Source organism: Conger conger, chromosome 15, assembly GCF_963514075.1.
Source record: "Conger conger chromosome 15, fConCon1.1, whole genome shotgun sequence".
Lineage (NCBI taxonomy): Eukaryota > Metazoa > Chordata > Actinopteri > Anguilliformes > Congridae > Conger > Conger conger.
This window is the reverse complement of record NC_083774.1, coordinates 4,300,275-4,320,274: the sequence shown is the minus strand read 5'-3', so window position 1 is coordinate 4,320,274 and position 20,000 is coordinate 4,300,275. Positions and strand designations below refer to the sequence as shown.

The 20,000-nt window shown below is 48.6% G+C and overlaps 1 protein-coding gene and 1 long non-coding RNA gene across 3 annotated transcripts in view; both read left to right on the top strand.

Annotated features, from left to right (window-relative positions):
- The window catches only part of LOC133111305 (uncharacterized), a 26,573-nt gene extending 15,135 nt beyond the window's left edge, over positions 1–11,438 (top strand). For both annotated transcript variants that reach the window (XR_009704978.1, XR_009704979.1), the window contains 2 exons: positions 10,344–10,844; positions 11,193–11,438. This is a non-coding gene — a long non-coding RNA (uncharacterized LOC133111305). The remainder of the gene's footprint in view (positions 1–10,343; positions 10,845–11,192) is intronic.
- A 2,998-nt stretch (positions 11,439–14,436) lies between these two features.
- LOC133111304 (serine/threonine-protein kinase BRSK2-like) overlaps positions 14,437–20,000 on the top strand; it is a 247,753-nt gene continuing 242,189 nt past the window's right edge. The window contains exon 1 of the mRNA XM_061221509.1: positions 14,437–14,885. Within this exon, the coding sequence (XP_061077493.1) occupies positions 14,792–14,885 (94 nt within the window). The 5' untranslated portion in view covers positions 14,437–14,791. The remainder of the gene's footprint in view (positions 14,886–20,000) is intronic.

The following is a 20,000-nucleotide window of genomic DNA, read 5'->3' as shown; positions in this document are numbered from 1 at the left end:
AGACACACACACACACACACACACACACACATTGTACACACACACACACACACACATTGTACACACTCTCACACACACACACTCACGCACACACAGACACACATACAGGGAGAGCTGCCCCACCTAAGCCACCATTGGCCAGTGCTTACCACTGTAAGTGAGGAATGACAGTCGTAGCCATGGGCGATAGGCCGCAGCTCGAAGACTGATGACCAGGGTGTCTGAGAATCCTGCTTCTCAAATTCACGCGCACGCGCACACTCACACACACTCACACACTCGCACACACACGCACGCACGCACGCACGCACACACACACACTCACACACTCACACTCACACACACTCACACACACTCAAACACTCACACACACACTCACACTCACACGCACGCACACGCACAAACACACACACACACTCACACGCACGCACACGCACACACACACACTCACACACACACTCACACACTCACACACTCACACGCACGCACACACTCACACGCACGCACACACTCACACGCACGCACACACACACACGCACTCACACGCACACACACACCATCTCCAGTGTGTACCTTTTCCTGGCTACTGCTACACTAAATGGTTCAAATCAGTGGCGACATCTGCCTCTGTAGCCACTGGGCCTTCAGTCAAAGGCGCCTTAGAGCGCTGCAGTCCCAGAATGCACTGCCGGTGGTCCAGGGCTGACACTGCGCGGCGTTGCATGCTGGGACAGCAGACTGGATGAGCAGCTGTGCGCTGGCTGACTGTGTTCCCGCGTGAGCGTGTCTGTCTCCGCCTGTACTCGCCCGTGGCTAAATAACTAATCACGTATTTATTTATTTATTTAACATCGGCACGTGCGACAGAGCGCAGAAACTCCCACGTCCTCCCCGTCAGTCGCCACTGATGCGATTGACCGCTGTCCTTGGGCCGTCTGATTGGACAAGGGCCGTGTCAGTCGAGGGGCGTACTCCAATGAGCCTGGGGTGTGGGCGGGAGGCGGGGAGGGGATTGGCCGGCCAGCGCAGCCCCGGCAGGAGCAGGCAGTGAGCGCAGGAGAGTAATTGCGGGGCCCGGGGAACGTAATTGAAGCGGTTTTGTCAGGCCTGGGTTTTTGCAGCTCGCCTTCCCGCATTAACGCCTGTGTAATTATTTAGGCGCCGCTAACGTAATTATCCCTGCTAGCGCCACGTTCGCCACTTGATTGCTAACAATTTGCGTCTCATACGGCAATTATTTACATTGTAATCAGAGGGCTGTGATTACACAGGGAACGCTGGGCCGAGGATGCCCCCTTTTTTTTTTTTTTTTCGCCTTCCCCTGTTGTATTTTCATCCAGATTTTTTTAAAAACTGGGACTGTACCCGTCGTCTCTGCTCTCTGCCCCGTATGGTCATTTGGGAAGCGTGTTCTTGCTCGTTCCGTCTGCTCAGTGCTTCCCCTGGCTGTCTTCTGGCACGAAGGGAGATTCCCGGCCAGTGTGCTGCGTTTATAACTCCTCTCCACTCTCTGTCCTGCGTGACCTCTGACCTGCGTGACATGTGTCACTCTTTGCTTTCTCTTCGTGGTGCACCTGACAGCTCACCCTCAACCCCCCCACCGCCTTCAGAAGATGTATAATCCTCTTATCAGGATAATATCTCTGGTCTACAGTGTCATGGGAATGTTGAAAGACTTGTTGAATGCAGGAAAAAGCCAGAAACTCATACAGACACACACACACACACACACACACACTCTTACACATGCACACACACACACACACACTCTTACACCTGCACACACACACTCACACACACACACACACACACACACACACACTCTTACACATGCACACACTCACACCCACAGACACACACACGCACACACAGACGCAAAAAGGCCTTGAGAAAGTTTTACTTCTTCTCTTTTAGATGTCCCCATGACTCATCACTGTGGAGACATTTCCCCCCCGCTGTGAGAGTGCCCTGCTGGAGCGCGTAGCCTCCTTTAATTACACATATAGAAGGACGCTGGCCCCAGCCAGAATGCATAAACAAACCAGACATTATTGTTCCTTTCGACCGAAAAAAAATTCCAGTCAAACAGCCAATGTCACAGTCACTATCCTCTCTGATTTAATGAGAGTGAGAGAGTGGAGCACAGAGACGCGCCGGCAATACCAATGCGCGGCCTCCCTCTGATACAGCAAAGTGGACCAGAGATGGAAACGGAGCCGGGCGCAGTGGCAGTACTCTGACCAGCAGGGGGAGACAAAGCTACAATGTTTCAGCCCCGCTCTCTCTGAGAAGCTGCGGTTGTGTCCCGGGCCAATCTCTGTCTACACGGTTACCACACGCAGAGGCTCGACCGCTCGACTGTAACCCCCCCCGCCCCCCCCCAGTCCTTTATGAGTGTCCCCTGGGGGGTCACCCCAACCCCCTACCCCCCCGCCCATACCTCCTCTCGTCAGGTCCGTCTCCCAGACTTATCCTGCCACCATCAGTGATTTGTTACAGTCACAAAAACGAGCTTTGATTTGCGGCTCCGTCCTCCCGTGGGGGGCTGTGATGTATGGCGTTTCCGCCGCGGCGGTGTTATCGGCCCAGAGCAGGGCCCCCCAAGTGCGCTGCGTATTATTGGGAAACGCTCTATCAGCTTTAGTGGGGGGGGAGGGGGGGGGGGGGGCGTGAAAAATATCTGCTCTCTGGTCTTGTATTTGTGCAGCGTTCCTTATTTTCGGTCTTTATTACGGCCAGCTTTAACCCCCCCGCCCCGTCCCCCCACTGAAACCCCGCTGCCAGGCTCCTCACACACACAGTGCAGCTCAAACAGACCCCCAGGGACAGCCACTGAGAAATGCCTCACTCTCCATAGAGTAAGGACAGGAGGACAGGAAGAGCACAAACACACATGTACACACACACACACTCTCTCTCTCTCTCTCTCTCTCCCATACACACACACACACATACACACAAACCCACACGTGTGCACACACACATACTGTACACTCACACAAAACACACTCTCACACATGCACAGTCACACACACACACACACACACACACACACTCTCTCTCTCTCCCATACACACACACACACACACACACACACAAACCCACACGTGTGCACACACACATACTGTACACTCACACACAACACATTCTCACACACACACACACACTCACACATGCACAGTCACACAAACACACACACATACACACACACAGACTCTTTCTCTCTCTCTCCCATACACACACACAAACACACACACACAGTGAGACCCTTTGTTCGACCACAATTGCTAGAGAAGTGGGGACCGGGACTGGGCTCGTAGTGGGGACCGGGCTCGTAGTGGGGACCGGGCTCGTAGTGGGGACTGGGCTCGTAGTGGGGACCGGGCTGGTAGTGGGGACCGGGCTCGTAGTGGGGACCGGGCTCGTAGTGGGGACCGGGCTCGTAGTGGGGACCGGGCTGGTAGTGGGGACCGGGCTCGTAGTGGGGACCGGGCTGGTAGTGGGGACCGGGCTCATAGTGGGGACCGGGCTCGTAGTGGGGACCGGGCTCATAGTGGGGACCGGGACCGGGCTCGTAGTGGGGACCGGGCTGGTAGTGGGGACTGGGCTCGTAGTGGGGACTGGGCTCGTAGTGGGGACCGGGCTCGTAGTGGGGACTGGGCTCGTAGTGGGGACCGGGCTCGTAGTGGGGACCGGGCTCGTAGTGGGGACCGGGCTCGTAGTGGGGACCGGGCTCGTAGTGGGGACCGGGCTCGTAGTGGGGACCGGGCTCGTAGTGGGGACTGGGCTCGTAGTGGGGACTGGGCTCGTAGTGGGGACTGGGCTCGTAGTGGGGACTGGGCTGGTAGTGGGGACTGGGCTCGTAGTGGGGACTGGGCTCGTAGTGGGGACTGGGCTCGTAGTGGGGACCGGGCTGGTAGTGGGGACCGGGCTCGTAGTGGGGACCGGGCTCGCAGTGGGGACCGGGCTCGCAGTGGGTCCTAGTCAGCAACCTGGGCTTCCACTTTCTCCTTTCTTACCCCTTAGGGCAAATATTGAAATCATCTCATGAGCAATAGTTTAGTCTTATTCAGCAAAAAAAGTGATAGATAGAAATAACTAACTGGTGACTAAAATGCTTGTTGAGATTGACTTGTTTTTTGTTTTTTGCTGTGCACGGTGACTAGTGGTGATGGACAAGGTGTGTGTTTGGTTTCACTGTGATGTCATGCTGTGGGAAGAGAGCTTTACTGTGGGTAGAAGCACAGATTCTCTATCGCAGGGGCATCCAGTCTCTTACAGAAAAGGACCGATGTGGCTGCAGTTGTAAGGCCTGATTCGGCTAACTGGACTCATCGTACTCTTCAATCAAGACCTTGATACGTAGAATCTGGCGTTGTAGTGCTGGACTACAACAAAAACCAGCGTCCAAACTGGCCCTTTTGGTGTAACATTGGGCACTATAGCATCCAGATGGTCTCTCTGCAGTAATCTGGATCGTTGACACAGCCCCGCTCCTTTAAAGAAAGACAATCTGGAGCTGACCATCTGGTTAGTGTACAGAATCTGTGGTGGTAGCAGGCCCGTAGACTGTAGAACAAATATGGACCAAGTGTCTGTGACGTCTGTGTCTGTGACGTCTGTGTCTGTGTCTGTGACGTCCTCCATGGACTTTCCATGGGCTTGTGAAAAGCATTTTGAAACTGAAGAAGTGCAGGTTTTAGACACCGCCATGTTGTACAAAGTGGAACTAAACCCTGATCCCTCCACAGAATATTAAAATATTGTCCAAATAACTCTTAACAAACTTAACAAATTAGCACATTAGACTAAGAAAAAAACGGAACATTTTTGACTACATTTTCTTGTAAGGAAAGATGTGTTGTTTTAGCATTGGCTCACATTGAAAGAGGTGGCTGAAACGCCTTGACTGGAGCCAACCACACTGGTGCCGGTGACCAACGTTTCGCAACAAGGCCAGCAGGTGGGATTCAGAAAACGAAGCCTGGTTTTGGCCACTTAGGCAAGACACGTGGAGTTTTTCTGATGACTGGGAGTTTTCTTCTGCCTGTGATTTCCCACACCCTGTCCCACTCTGGACACGGAGGGTTTCCATCAGGGACGCCGGATAAGATGTTCCCTGCTTCCCTGAGAAAGGCCCTGCTGCTGCCAGCGGTCTCTCAGACGTGACGCGGAGTTTTACTCTGCCGCTCATCTCTGCGTTTGCCCTTGAGTTTATTTTCGTTGTCTGGAGGGAAGATATTTCGGTCTACCATCTCAACTTCTCCCGCTTTGTACGAAAACGAGAGAGATGCTATTTTTATGATGTGCTTATCGCTGATGGCAGCAACAGGAGGCAAATACGCTTGTGCTTTTTAGTCTCTAATGGATTCTTCAAATAGTGATCATTAAAGTGCAGGGTGTGTGTGTGTGTGTGTGTGAGAGAGAGAAAGGGAGGGAGGGATGGAGAGAAATTGTGAAATTATGGAACCCGAAAATAGCAGATTTTTGCCTGCTGTTCCTGCTGTTTCTTATTTGAGATTCTGTTCCTGATGCACCCTGTTGGTGCTATGGACCGGACTGTGTGTTTTAAACAAGTCATTTAAAAAAAAAAAAAAACTCAACTAATTCTCAAGGCTTGTACAGTGGATGAACAATAACTACTTCTGAGTGACAAGACCACGGACCAATCAATGCGCCTCACTGTCCCATCAAACTAGGAATGACAACTTTATACTGCAGCAAAGAAAAGGTTGTCCAGACTGTCCCCCTTGTGCCCACGCTACCCGGCAGTTTCTGTATTTCTGTCCGTAGAGAGAGGAGTTCTATTCCGTTTCTAACCCTGCGTGTGCTCCCCGCTCCGGGAATTGTGTATTTATATCCGGTTATTAAAACGGGAATGCTGCAGCGTTGCTCTGTGCGTCACGTTATTCAGGGACCGCAGCTCCGGTGCCTGGTGAACGAGCAGACTCTTTATTCAGATCGCTTCACTTCATTGGCATGACAAACCGCCACATTTAGTATTGCCAAAACATGCAGTACAATGTTATAGAAACAACATACATTTAACACTTGAACAATACTTATACATCAAAGACCAGAAACAATTGAACAGCAACCACATGAAAACAGATCCTCTGAAATTTTTATTTCTCTCTCTCTCTCCCCCCCCTCTCTCTTTCTCTCTCTCTCTCTCTCTCTCATTCTCTGTTTGTAGCCAGTTGGTGCTCACAGGATTGTATTGCAGTACAAGAAGGAAAATTAGTTAATATTTGAGTTTGGCACTTGGATCAGTTTTTCTTTTTTCTCATGAGTAATTTTGTTTTCTGTTCATCGTTTACTTGGTTTTTGTTTTGTTTTTACGATGGGACTGCAAAAGTAAGCTACCTGTGTGGGAATTTTGTTTCGAACTAATGAATAAAATGGGGTTTTAAAAAGTCTCTCTTCCCCTCTCTCTCTCCCCTTCTCTCATCTTCCTGCATCTCTTTCACTGTGTGTTCCTCTCTGTCCCCCTGTCCTCTCTATCTTTCTCTCTCCCTCTCTCTCACTCTCTCTCCTTCTCTCTCTCTCCCCCTCTCTCCTTCTCTCTTCCTCTCTCCCACTCTCTCCCCCTCTCTCTCTCTCCCTCTCCTCTCTCCTCACTCCCACTCTCTCCCCCTCTCTCTCTCACTCTCTCTCTCCCTCTCTCTCGCTCTCTCTCCCACTCTCTCCCCCTCTTCTCTCTGATACCCTGCTGCCCGCAGTTGAGCTCTCCTGTGGAAGCGGCCGTGGGAACTCTCCACCTGCCACTCCCTCCCATCCAGCGCTGACGATCCAAACCGCAAGACCCTGTAATAACGGGCTTATGTTTCATTTTTTTAACTTTCCGTCTTCTTTACAAAGCACTCGTATCTGTTGATGTTGACGTTCTGCGGCTGCAGTTGAGGAGTACAATGGCAGTGTTGTTGATGCGGCTCGTGATACCGTCTGGAGGAGAAGGACCGTGACTGATCTGGCCCCAGGGCCCTGGGACGGGAGATAGTGTTGGTGGGGAGGGGAGGGTTGATGGTCTGGACTCATTTCATTTAGGACGGAGGGTAATAAAGAGGAACACTTAGAGTAAAAGCACCCCGAGGGGCCATGTGTGTACACACAGATAAGGCTCGTCCCACACCAAGGCATTCTGTCAAGTGCTCTACCATAGATCCACAGATACGCCAGATTCTGTGATCTGAGTACTACCATAGATCCACAGATATACCAGATTCTGTGATCTGAGTTCTACCATAGATCTACAGGTACGGATTCTGTCAGATGCAAGCTCGACCATAGGTCTACAGATACACCAGATTCTATGATCTGAGTACTACCATAGATCCACAGATATACCAGATTCTGAGATCTGAGTGCTACCATAGATCTACAGATACGGATTCTGTCAGATGCAAGCTCGACCATAGGTCTACAGATACACCAGATTCTGTGATCTGATTACTACCATAGATCCACAGATATACCAGATTCTGTGATCTGAGTACTACCATAGATCCACAGATATACCAGATTCTGTGATCTGAGTACTACCATAGATCCACAGATATACCGGATTCTGTCAGATGCAAGCTCTACCATAGGTCTACAGATACATCAGATTCCATATTCTTAACATTGAGAGTTCCAGCTCTCTTCTGTAAAACATTTAAACGTTGCAATTTAATACTTATTCTGAAACTTAATTCAGGGTCATGGCTAAATCTTGATCTGCTTTAAAATCACCACACCTATGGATGTCCTGTACTGCAGGATAACAGTGGAATAGGGTGAACAACAGCAGTTCAGAAGCAGAGAGGAAATGCCTTGGGTCCTGAATCTGGTGAGACTAAAGAATCATTGGTGCGACTCAGAGTTCCAGAACTGCAGAACCGTGGTTCTGTTTTTGTCCCACTGTAGGAAGGAACCAGAACCAACAATGTACAAGTATTTTAACTGGACTTTGTGGAATGGTGTAATAACTAGAATAGCCCATTGCCCTGCATAGCCCTTTGCGCATTACTTGCTGCTGTTATGCATAAACAAGTGGACTGTCCCACTTAAACTGTGAAATCCTGGTACTGTCGTAGGTAAAGAATTTACCTCCCTGATCTTATTTCTCATTTATATTTCTTATAAAGATTTAAAAGCTTTTTTTCCCCCCTACCTAGAAAGAATATTTGGAAAATCCATTATTTCAGTCATTCTTGGATCGTTTCCTAACTATTAGATCCATTTTTATTAATCGACTTTTGATGATTATGGATGATTAACAAGAGCTAATTTAAGGAAAACACATCAGCAGCTGGTACCTTTTAGCTTAATTAGGAAATTAAATTGTGCTTTATAACCTATGTGCTCTTGACACCAATCACTTTAATGACGGCAAGACAGTGGAGTGTAAAGTTAGGCACGTTATTAAACGCCTTTCTTCATTAAAGATTATTATTAAAAATGATCTTTGGATTATTGAAACATTGAATAGCAGTGAGAACATTCGGGTGTAATTGGCTGAGAGGTGAACCTGTTGCAGCTGGGTGATCTGCCCTAAAACTGACACTGTTGATAATCCTACAAGCGGGTTTGAGGCTAACGCTGAAGGTAAGATTTTAGCTTAAGCCGGTGAGATGCTACAGGGCCGAGGTCATTATCGTCTGTGTCTCAGATGTTTTTCACAGATGTTTTACTCCTGTATGTGCAGAATCTTTGGTGGTGAAAAGTCGGTGAAACGCAGTCTAGGCCTTCAGGTGAAACGCAGTCTGAAATCGGTTGAAAGGTGAACATTTTCTAGCCGGACGTAGCCAGGCCATATCGGGTTGAAACCTGAGCTAATGTATATTGGGGGTAACGCAGTCTGTTTTTGTCAAAATGTTTCTCAGTCCAGATTTCCACCTCTCTAGATGTCTGTTTTTCACTCACAGGGTTACTTACTTTGCAGGATAAACTCAGTTCCCAACCTGGAATTTGGAAAGGTACCCAAACCACAAAATGCATGCTTGGGGTAAGTCACCTGTGCACCCCGTCTCCATCAAGCTGAAGGGTTCCACTTGAGACTTGGGGTTCCACCCTCTGGAACCCCAGCGGGTGGCCTCTTTTGGGCAGACTGCAGTGTGTTGTGGGTGTGTGGGACTGCCTGATTCTTTTGTGATCGTTGGTTCTCTTTTTGTGTTTTTTTTCGGTTGCCAGATTGGCCTTTTTCTTAGGTTTTGGAAGGATCCCAGTTTCTGTTTCGAGCTCCAATTAAAGGCGGCGAGCCAAACTTACTTATTGACTTTCCTTATCTCCTCAGCATGCGATGCCGAAGGCTCTCCCCATCGCTCCGCCACACCTGTTACACTGCGGTGTCCGGGCCCCGCAACCGCCCAATGAGGCCACGGGGTTGTGCTCTCCGAACCGAGAAAATCTGCCAATCAGACGGCTGCCATGACGGCCATAGAAAAACTGCATAAGCGCCGCCAACCAGCAGCCAAAATTAAAATATTGACGAGGCCCTAACAGATGCGAAGTTGAAATCACTTTTCCTCTGATCCCTTTTGTCTTCTAAATGAAGAAAAACCGTTTGTCTATTCTAATAGCTGGGCAAGATACTTTCCTGTTTGCGTTAAATAATCCGTTTGCTCTTTTTGTGCCAGGGTGCCTATTATTTGGGACTTAATGTCCCGGTTTTTGTCTTCCTTTACCAGTGCATGAAATGTGCATTTCTGTACTGCCAGCTTGACTCTCGCCGAGCACCGGCTACACTGACACGCTGAAGTTGTTTTTAAAACAGCGCTTCCCCCTGTTGAATTTTCACGACCTGCGGGTCTTCGCACTCTATAAGTCTGCAATAAGGAGCGGTGGGAGGAAAGGAGGTGGAGACAGAGAGAGAGAGAGAGAGAGAGAGAGATAAAGAGAAATATAAATACAGAAAGACAGAGAGAGAACAAGAAAAACAACTCGGAATTAACTTCCCGTAATAAAATGCACTTGCAATCGGAACATTGAGTCAATGAAACAAGACTTTAGAATTATATGGTTTTAATCAACATTTTTGTCAAAAAATATGTTGTTGATATGGCAATTTGAGAGGATTTGGATATTGCACATTCAGGTTATTTTTTGTGGGTCTGTTATTTTGATCTATGAAGAACTGCCCTGCATTTCAGTTTTGCTGTGTTAGGATGTGAAAGCTTCAAAGCTCAATATCTAAAAACCTACTCGGAATGCAGATCGAACCTGATAATTCCAAGGTTACAATACAAGCATTTCAGTCGATTAAATGGCAGTCGACTAAATTTCCATCTGATTAAAGCAGCATTGAAGTCATTCATTCATTCATTCATGCACTCATTCATTCATTCATTTGTGATTGACAGGGAGCTGAGGCTCCGCCCCCCCCCCCAGCCTGGGCGACACGCGTTGCTCGGCTGCCTGGTTACCCGGGCCCCAGTGGAGGAATGCGCCCAACAGCTGTCACGCCCAATCAGCAGGCCCAAGTGGATCGAGTGACAGCTGAGGCAGCCCCGCCCCCTCTTCACCTGGAGACCGGGGAGCGGGGAGCAGACGGAGATGTGGCAGCCGGTGCCAGTAAACAAAGCTGGAACGGGGGCTGTGCCGTTTGGGTTTTCGTGTCGCAGACCAGGGGTAACCGACCCTGTTCCTGGAGAGCTAGGCTTCCATTTCAACCCTAATTTGGCGCACGCCTGACTCGACTGATTAGCGGCTCAATGCAGATCTCTAGCGGCTGAATGAGGCGTGCTTCGTTCGGGCTGCTGTCAAAACCAGCGGAACCACAGGAACGGGGACGGTGACCCCCCCTGTTGTAGACAATCAGGCAAGTGCTTTGTTTATTCTTAAGTTAGCTAGATCTCAGGCAGGTCCTGTTAAAATAGAGAGCTGACAAGTATCACAAGTGTAATTTATTTAGCCCAGGGGTGTCCCAGTCTTATCCAGAAAGGGCCGGTGTGTGTGCAGGTTGTTGTTTTAGCACAGGACTAAAGACAGCTGATTCTACTCATCAAGGTCTTGATTAAAGACCACGATTAGTTCATGAGTATAATCAGGTGTGTTGCTCCTGGGTTAAAACAAAAACCTGCACCCACGCCGGCCCTTTTAGGGTAAGATTGGACACCTCTGATCTACAGGAATGGGGATGGTGACCCTCCTGTTGTAGACAATCAGGCAACTGTTTTGTTTTATTCTTAAATTAGCTAGATCTCAGGCAGGTCCTGCTGGGCAGCTTGTAGCGTAGTAGTTGAGGTAAATGACTGGGACACGCAAGGTTGTTGGTTCTAATCCCGGTGTAGCCAAAATAAGATCTGCACAGCCGTTGGGCCCTTGAGCAAGGCCCTTAACCCTGCATTGCTCCAGGGGAGGATTGTCTCCTGCTTTGTCGAATCAACTGTATGTCGCTCTGGATAAGAGCGTCTGCCAAATGCCAATAATGTAATGTAATGTAAAATAGAGAGCTGACAAGTATCACAAGTGTAATTTATTTAGACACAAAACCACTCCCCTTTCTGACTCAAACACAGGTGTTTGGCCAGGCCAAAACAAAGAAGACAACGTTAAAGGATGACAGAAGAATGACGGGAGATGGAAAAATACTATTTTTGGCCGTAATGTCCTGAACGGTTGTAATAAATCTGGTACCATGAAAGTGGGGACAGGGGACAGGGGACTCTTCAGGAGGGGACACCTGTAAAATGGCTGCTGATCCAGACTTACAGCTGGGTGTAGATATTTTTTTATAAAATCTATGGTGTAGATTCTCGTATTCTCAGCCCAGTGCTGTGGCCAGACTCCATGCTTTGTGATGTCAGGACGCCATAACATTAAACGACACTCCTCCTCCTCTTCTACCCGTTTCCATATGGTGGCAGCCCCCTCACCAGAATGAAGTCTGCAGGCATGCACTCTATTCTGTGAGAACACATACAGAGGTGCACACACACACACACACACACACACACACACACACGCACACAGACAACACACGCACACACACACACACACATACACACGCACACGCACACACACATACAACACACATGCACACACAGAGATGCACACTAACATACGCACGCACACATACACACACACACACAGATGCAGAATAACACACACACACAGGTGCGTGCAGACACATACATGTACACACAGAGATGCACACTAACACACGCACACACACACACACAGAGGTGCGTGCACACATCCACACACACCATAAATAAAAAAACTGTTAAAAACCTCTCAGCCACTGATGGTGTGGCTGGCAGTTTTCCTTTTAAGATAACCTACTAGATGGACACCTGCTCAGTTTGGCAAACAAAGTCAGATACCAAATCAGAAAACCCCCAAATCTTTACCCTGGTTTGCCCTTTCCAGCACGCATCCACACAGTGGGAAAATGCCAAATGGATGTGGGTGGGGGAGGGCTGTTTTATGATAATTGCGGACTCTAAAATATCCCGGTTTTGATAGGTTTTGTTATGTAGATCCTTGAAGTGATGATTGCAGCATGTTGCAATAATTACCAGCACTTAATTACCTCCTTTTGATGTACTGCTGCTGTTGTTTTTTTAGTCTAATTATCTGGCTTATGTACAAACAATTTTCGTGCTACTTTCATATCATTATTTGTCTTTTTCCGTTGCCATTGTAATTATTACCATTACCCGAACTTGGCAATAATAATTCAAAATCACAGCGCGAACAATACCACCAAAAGTGTCCTTGTTGGAACAGGATTGAGGTCAAGAGGTTTTATTTGTTCCTTGCAGTGGGTGGGGGAATAACATCACGTGCATGTTGCTTTTATGTTATTTACAATTACATTTGACTGAATATTCTGTTGGCACTGCCTCCTGCTTCTCTGCCGCCAACGGGAATGAATTGATTTGTCGCAAAGGTAGTACAGATATGAAATATCATTTTAGGAGATGGAAATAATATCCCAGCTGTCAGCTGGCAAATCGAGTGGCGATGGAAGCCAGTTAGGAGCTATTGTGTTCAGACAGTTGTCCGAGTTGTCCCAGCCCGTCTTGCTTGCGGTTTCACACCACAAATAAGCTCGACTCCATTCAAATCCAGTTCGTGACATTCGACCGGCCATTTGCCGAGACATGACAGCAGCGGGTTCCTTCCAAACAACTTTCGAAACGGATCGCATTGATACCAGTCCCACTTTCGGTCTGAATTTGCGTTTTAATAAGTAACTGCGTCCAGATGGCAGCCCATGCATCTGAGCGCTCGTTCTTTGTAAATAATCTGGATACCGAACAAGGTCATTCTATTTGATATTTTTAAAGTTATTTCAAGCAGAAATATTTGGTAACTCTTGAGGTTGATGTAACCGAGTCTGTCTTTTACCGAGCTGATTTGGGGTCTGGCTACGACACCTAACGCCCACCGCAGTGCTGCACCTGGCGGGTTACCACAGTGCGGTCGGTGGGTGCTTTTATGTAAACAACGTCTGACGCGCTATGGAGTTGCAGAGCAGTGGCTAACAAACAAACAAACAAACAAATAATCAATCCATTCTTTTTGTAAGTGAATCCAGTTCCTGACTACGCGTGTCCAGAGCGCATCGGTCTATTGTATAAGATCTCTGATGGGGACCATTGCAGCAGGACAGGAGTGAAGGACGGTGGGCTAACTACGCTCGTGAGGCGGGGACGAACTGCGGATTGTGGAGGAACACGAGGGAAACTGTCCCGCTATTGTTCCCGACTGTTCCTGACAATTATGTAAGACTATGGTCATGAGAACCACAACTAAGCGACTGGTGTACTGAAATTTTACGTTAGCATTATCTTAAAAACTCTGCTTTTTAAAACACACCCTTGACAAACTGGTCAGGAAGTTGATGGTAAAAAATGTTTTTATTTTTGAATGCATTTTTTTGTGCAAAGAGAAGGCTGGTTCTAGGTACCATCTTATGAGTCATTCTCCAACACTGAAAGCCCTGCATAGATAGGCTTCAGAATGCCGTGGTATTTGAGTTTTGTTTTAAATGCCAAAACACTGAATGGGCAGGACTGACTTCATCAAGTCATCCGTCCCCTTGAATTCCTTAATCTGCAAGTCCAGTTTGAGAGAACCCCCAGTTTACCAGTGTTATGTTTTTTCATCTGGAACGTTGCAAAAATATTAGCTTTACTCTCAAGTACACAAACAATTAATCAGGACAAAGTAACTCTAAACAACTGCACCGAGACAACATGTTTATTATAATTTGTTTCGTGTTTTTTTCGCTCCTACAGGTATTTTGCACTTGCTTCTCGGTTGTGTTTACATTCATGTTTTGGAAGGCGCTTCGTTTTGTGCCCTGTCTCGTTCCATCGCTCGGATCGCGGGCTGCGGTACGCCCGGCGTCTCGCTGTTTGGTCGAATCCCCCGTCAATCAATCAATACTCGGGCCCGCGGAACACTCCTGTCTCCGCTCAGTGCGAGTTCTGTGCACCCGCGCTGGCTGCTCCACAGCACCGACACTGGCGGTTAGAAGTCGTGCAGGCTTCCCAAGCACAATTCTGTTTGAATCCTAGAGCGCCCCTGTTCATCTGCAGCAAAAAAAAGAGAAGAGAGAGAGAGAGAGAGGGAGTGTGTGTGAGCGCAAGAGGAGGGCGATAGAGAGAGAATATACCTACTCATACAGCAATCCAGAGAGGGAGAGACGGAGAGCGAGAGACCGGAGGACGCAACTGGGCTGGGAAATAAATGTAAAAAAAGAATCGTTGGACCTGCTGAGAAACAGAGAGGATTGCGTTATTCTCTGAATAACTGCAGTTTCGCTTTAGAGCAGTCATTACTTCGTGTTTTCAAGATGTCATCGTCGGGTAAAGACAACAGCGGCGCTCAACATGCCAATTACGTGGGACCGTATCGCTTGGAAAAAACCCTGGGCAAAGGACAGACAGGTTGGTGTGCTTCCCTCTTAGTGCATTTTTCTTTCGTGCTTGCTGTGAGGCGATGGCAACAGCGTTCCGCACTGTTTCGTGGTGAAAATACGCCGGTTGGCTTTGGAGAATGTGTCGCTTGGTGCATGTTGCTCTTGCGGGAGGAAGCGCTGACCAGTTTAATGCGAATTTTTTTGGGAGGACGGGCTCCTCCTGCACTATATCGCTTGCTGTAAACATGATTATTGCTGAAGCTCCTCTGTGGGACGAGCGGATTTGCATAGTGTTGTACATTGATTTGGCTCTCTGCAAGTGCTGACGCTTCAACCCAGGGGTGGATGTGCGGGAGCACCGGCGAATGTTATTTTCCGAAGAAAATGAACTTGGTCCCTGCATTTTGTGAACGCCTTTACTGGCTTGTGTGACTGCGTTTTGCATCGTTATGTGATTGTTGTATCATGCCGCTAATCCTGATTTTAGAAAAAGACCACCTGATCTATTATTAGCTTGTCTTCCTGTCTGTCCGTGTTCTTTTTTCGTCAGAATTTACCCGCATAGGCGAAATGTTCGCCGGCATGTTGCCTTTGACAATGTAACCGCTTAGAAGTGCCACTGTGGGGGGAAGTCGCAATGTAATGGGGCTGTAGGCTGTACAGCTAAAGGCTGTAGCAGGTGCAACCTTGGATATGTTGCATTTACAGCAGCGATTGCAATATTGAAGGTGTATGAAAGGAGTTGCTGAACTGCCGGGCGGAAGGGGAACCACTAACCGTCATTATTTACAAAAAAAGTACAAATGTTTAACGTTTCTGAAAGCCTTTTATGTGGAAACGTCAAGCCCCCCGCTGATGTAGCCGTACTGTATACGACCGACCAGTGTATGTTTTTTGTGTTGTTGAAAAACGGTTAAAAAAAAGAAAAGAAAAAAAAAGTATCGGTATCCGAATTCACCCCTGGCAGTAGATATTCTCTAAACAAGGACGCGGTTAGCTATCGGGGTTTGATCGGAACGTTCGCAAGGCACCCTGACTGATCGAAAGCGGAAAAGTGATGCAACACGCTTTATGCTGCCTCCCACCCCCTCCAAAAAGGAGAGTCCCACACGCAGAGTGTGGTTTTTCCAGCCCATCTGTTGTCTAAAACGGCGACAATAGGCGTTACCTTCCCAACCCTGCCCAGCTGGCTCTGCTGAGCAAGCTCGCGTTTGTGAGCTGTGTGGCGGACCACGAATTCTGCGGTCCGCGGTTTTATTCACGGGATTTCGCGTGCGTGGACCTGACGCTGCGAGAGAGCGCCCGCCCCGGACCATCGCCCCTTTCTTTAAAAAGGTAGCGACGAGCGAGTTAACGGTGATGGAGCATGAATAATGCCAGACCCCCGGTTCTCCGTAAACGCGCGTCGCGCTCGCCGTCCTCCCAGTCACAGACGGTCGCCCTATTTGTTTTGTTATTATACAAATTCACTCGCATATAATGGCGGCGTCGGTTTGACATTTTTAAAGCTGCTTGATTTAGGGCACGCTGCTAGGACACAGGGCTCCGTTAATTGAATAGAGAGCTCGCAGGTAGGCCGAGAATTCAAGAACGGCATTGACGAAAACACCCCCTGTGCCCCGTGATTACAGCAGATGTAGCCCTAACCCCAAAGCAGATCACTGTTTAAAACCGATGGCTGTTCTTTCGTCTGGTTTTTGTACTTCATTAGAGACTGTTCCGTAAAAAAAAATTTAAATTATGAATTCGTCATATTCAAGTTTATTTAATTCCTGAAGCAATGAAAGTTTCTGGATTTAAGTGGCCCAGTTGTTTTGGTATAGGGATTTTAGTTTCTGAACTAGCTTGTCTGGCTATCTGCTTGACATCCTGTGATCATTTTCACATCACATAAATATTGTGTGCCGTGTTAGCCAGGCTCTCCACAATGTCCACAAGGAATTAACAAGCTCTTCTGCGTGTGTGTGTGTGTGTGTTCTAGCTGTCTGTTTAAACTTCTGCAGTGCACCTTACATTTTGGCATTCTTACACAGCTGGTTTTAAAAATAGTGTCTGTTTGATTTATCCTGAAGCAGTTCAGGCAAAGTAACTCGTTTACAATGGGTCCTACCTGGCACACAAATCTGCAACATTTGGGTAACAACACACTGTTACCTGACCTCCCCAATGCTGGTTCTGATGTACAGCAGATATTTAATCACATGGAATGACTGTCAACTTTGGCCCATGTAGTGGTCTTATTATGAGGTGGAAATTCAGGTTGTGCATTCGTGCAGGAATAAAAAAATGGTCTTTTGGGTTGCCAGAGCTCATCTTGTCACTTGGTTTTTTGTCATATGTAAGGTCGTTAAAAAAAAGAAAAGAAAAAAAGTATATATATATATATATTTTTTTTATTGAGCCATCCCTCCATTTTCTTGCCTGTAATGACCTGTTAGCTGTGAGTTCTCTCAGTTCCTGGGGAAGGGGGGGGGGCGTAACTGTGAGCCAGGCCTCAGCCAATGGCATGTCCTCGGGTAACTCCCCCCGCCCCAGGGCTGTGACGGGGGGGTATTTATAGAGAGCGGAGAGAGAGGCGAAGGTGCTGGGGCTGATCTGGCTGTCCGGCGATGGGGCAGTGTTCATTATGGGATTAGACCAGCACACACACACACACACGCACACACCACACACACACCACACACACGCACACACCACACACACACACACATACAGACGCACACACACACACACGCACATACACACGCACACACATACACACGCACACACACACGCACACACACACGCACACACACACACACACACACACACACACACACACACACACACACACACACACACACGCACACACATCCACACGCACACACGCACACACACACACACGCACACACACACACACACACCACACACACACACACACACACACACCACGCACGTCACCCTGTCCACACATGCCCACGTGCTGGGAAGAGGAAGGAGGAAGGAGGAAGGAGCAAGGGGAATGAGAGAAATGTGAAATGTTTAAAATAATAGCATCATTTACAGAGCTTTGTGAAGGACAGCTTTGTCTAAGCAGGGTGTGGTACAATGTCCCAGTGACTTTAATCTGGCCCAGCCAGTAGGAACAGGGTGGAGATGCTACAAGGCTGGCGCTATGTGTGTTGAGTAAGTGTGTATTGTGTTTCTTGGGTTTTTGTAAGTCTCAGTTTCTCTGTGACTCCTGGAGTCATGGTTTTAAACGGTGTGGCGATTTCGACCAGTACAGCACTCTTAACTCGACATCTCTGTCTTCTGGATTTAACCCTTACGGACCTGTATGGAGCAGGATTGAACCCATATGGGCCTGTAGGGAGCTGGGTTTAACCCATATGGACCTGTAGGGAGCTGGGTTTAACCCATATGGACCTGTAGGGAGCTGGGTTTAACCCATATGGACCTGTAGGGAGCAGGGATGCATGGAGCCTGGGAAGAAGGCATTCATTGGTTGATGAGCTGTGGTCTGCCTCATGCTAAAGCAGTCAATTTTTACTACTTTTCTGGTCCCTCAGGTCCTTGTGATGGGGGGGGGGGGGGGGGGGGGGGGGGGGGAGGGGGGAGGTGGAGGTGGAGGTGGAGGTGGAGGTGGATGAGAGGGATGAGAGGTGGGGGCTAGACTGGGATGGTTTGGATTGGGGTTTCTGTGTATCCTACAAAATAAATAAAGTTCAAGCAATAGTTTTCGGGAATGCATGCATTGTAAGTTTTTCCTGAATCAAGTGGTCTCCTAAGGTAATCTTTTTTTCAATACTTTAAGGTGACTGTGGCCGACAAAAACCTTTTTCTGCTTTTGGTGACTTGGAGTCAAAGAAGCACACTGATCACAGCCCTCTGCTATGCACTCGGAATGCAGGCTTTTCTACCAAGTAGTTAATTGATTGATTCATGTCCCTGATTGGCCAGTGATCCCAAGCACAGGATTGATTAACCTCCCTGATTGGCCAGTGATCCCAGGCACAGGATTGATTAAGGTCCCTGATTGGTCAGTTATCTCAGGCACAGGATTGAGTAATGTCCCTGATTGGCCAGTGGTCCCAGGCACAGGATTGATTAAGGTCCCTGATTGGTTAGTTATCCCATGCGCTGGATTGATTAACCTCCCTGATTGGCCAGTTATCCCGCGCACCAGGTGTCGCAGGTCTAAATCAGGGCCTGATTGGAGGGTGAGATTGAGAACCAGCAGGACCGCTGGCTTCGGGGGCCCAGATTAGAGTGGCCCTGACCTGAAGGGACGGCCTGCGTGAGAGAGAAGAGCAATGCTTCTGTGCCCTCCAGCTTGGCTCTCGTTCCCTGTGTCTTTTCGGGGGGGAAAGTGCGCCCGGCTCCGTGCGGTTCCCCTGTCAGGTGCTCGTCTGTATCGCTCATGTTTCCGCCCCGTCGGCCGGGGCGGGACGACTTCGACGGCGGGATGGACACGCATCGACACCCGGCCTGCGATTCGCCGGTCGCGGGTTTCACACCTGATACCGATCGATCAGCGAGGCCCGCGGCGCGGCCGTGAGAACAGCCTTAACCTGACTGTGATTGATCGCTGCTGATCCGCTGCGCCGATCGATTGATATCGGAAAGCCTTTCTCCTGCCCGGAAGGCCTGCGGAACGTTCCACGGTCCTCGGGTTCCCGTGATTCCGAGCAAGACGGGCGTACCAAGCCCGAGGTCCTGCTGAGCACGGGGAAACGCTCTTACTGATGTAACGCAGGGGTGGGCGATGCCGGGCCTGGAGGGCCGGTGTGTATGCAGGCTTTTGTTTCCTCCAATTACCCGGGCTAAATGAACTAATGGGCTGCATGCTCCAACGCTGGTTCCCTGAAAGATTAGATCACAGTAAAACCGGGGGACACAAGAGCATCATTCATCAAGAAATGTGCTGCAGCTAAAATGTCAGATGGCATAAAAGGCTAATTATGTAATTAAGGCCAGAAGTTGGTTTGAAATCCAGAAATGCCCACCTCTGCTGTAGAACATGCCTGCACTGTGATTGGCCGTCTCTGTTCTTATCACGCTGGTTGCGTTATTCATATCCTCTTCACCGTCTGTGGTCAGACCCTGTCGGTGAATCTTCCCGCATCTGGCAACCCATTTTGCCTTGCAGTCGGTTAGCCCGTGT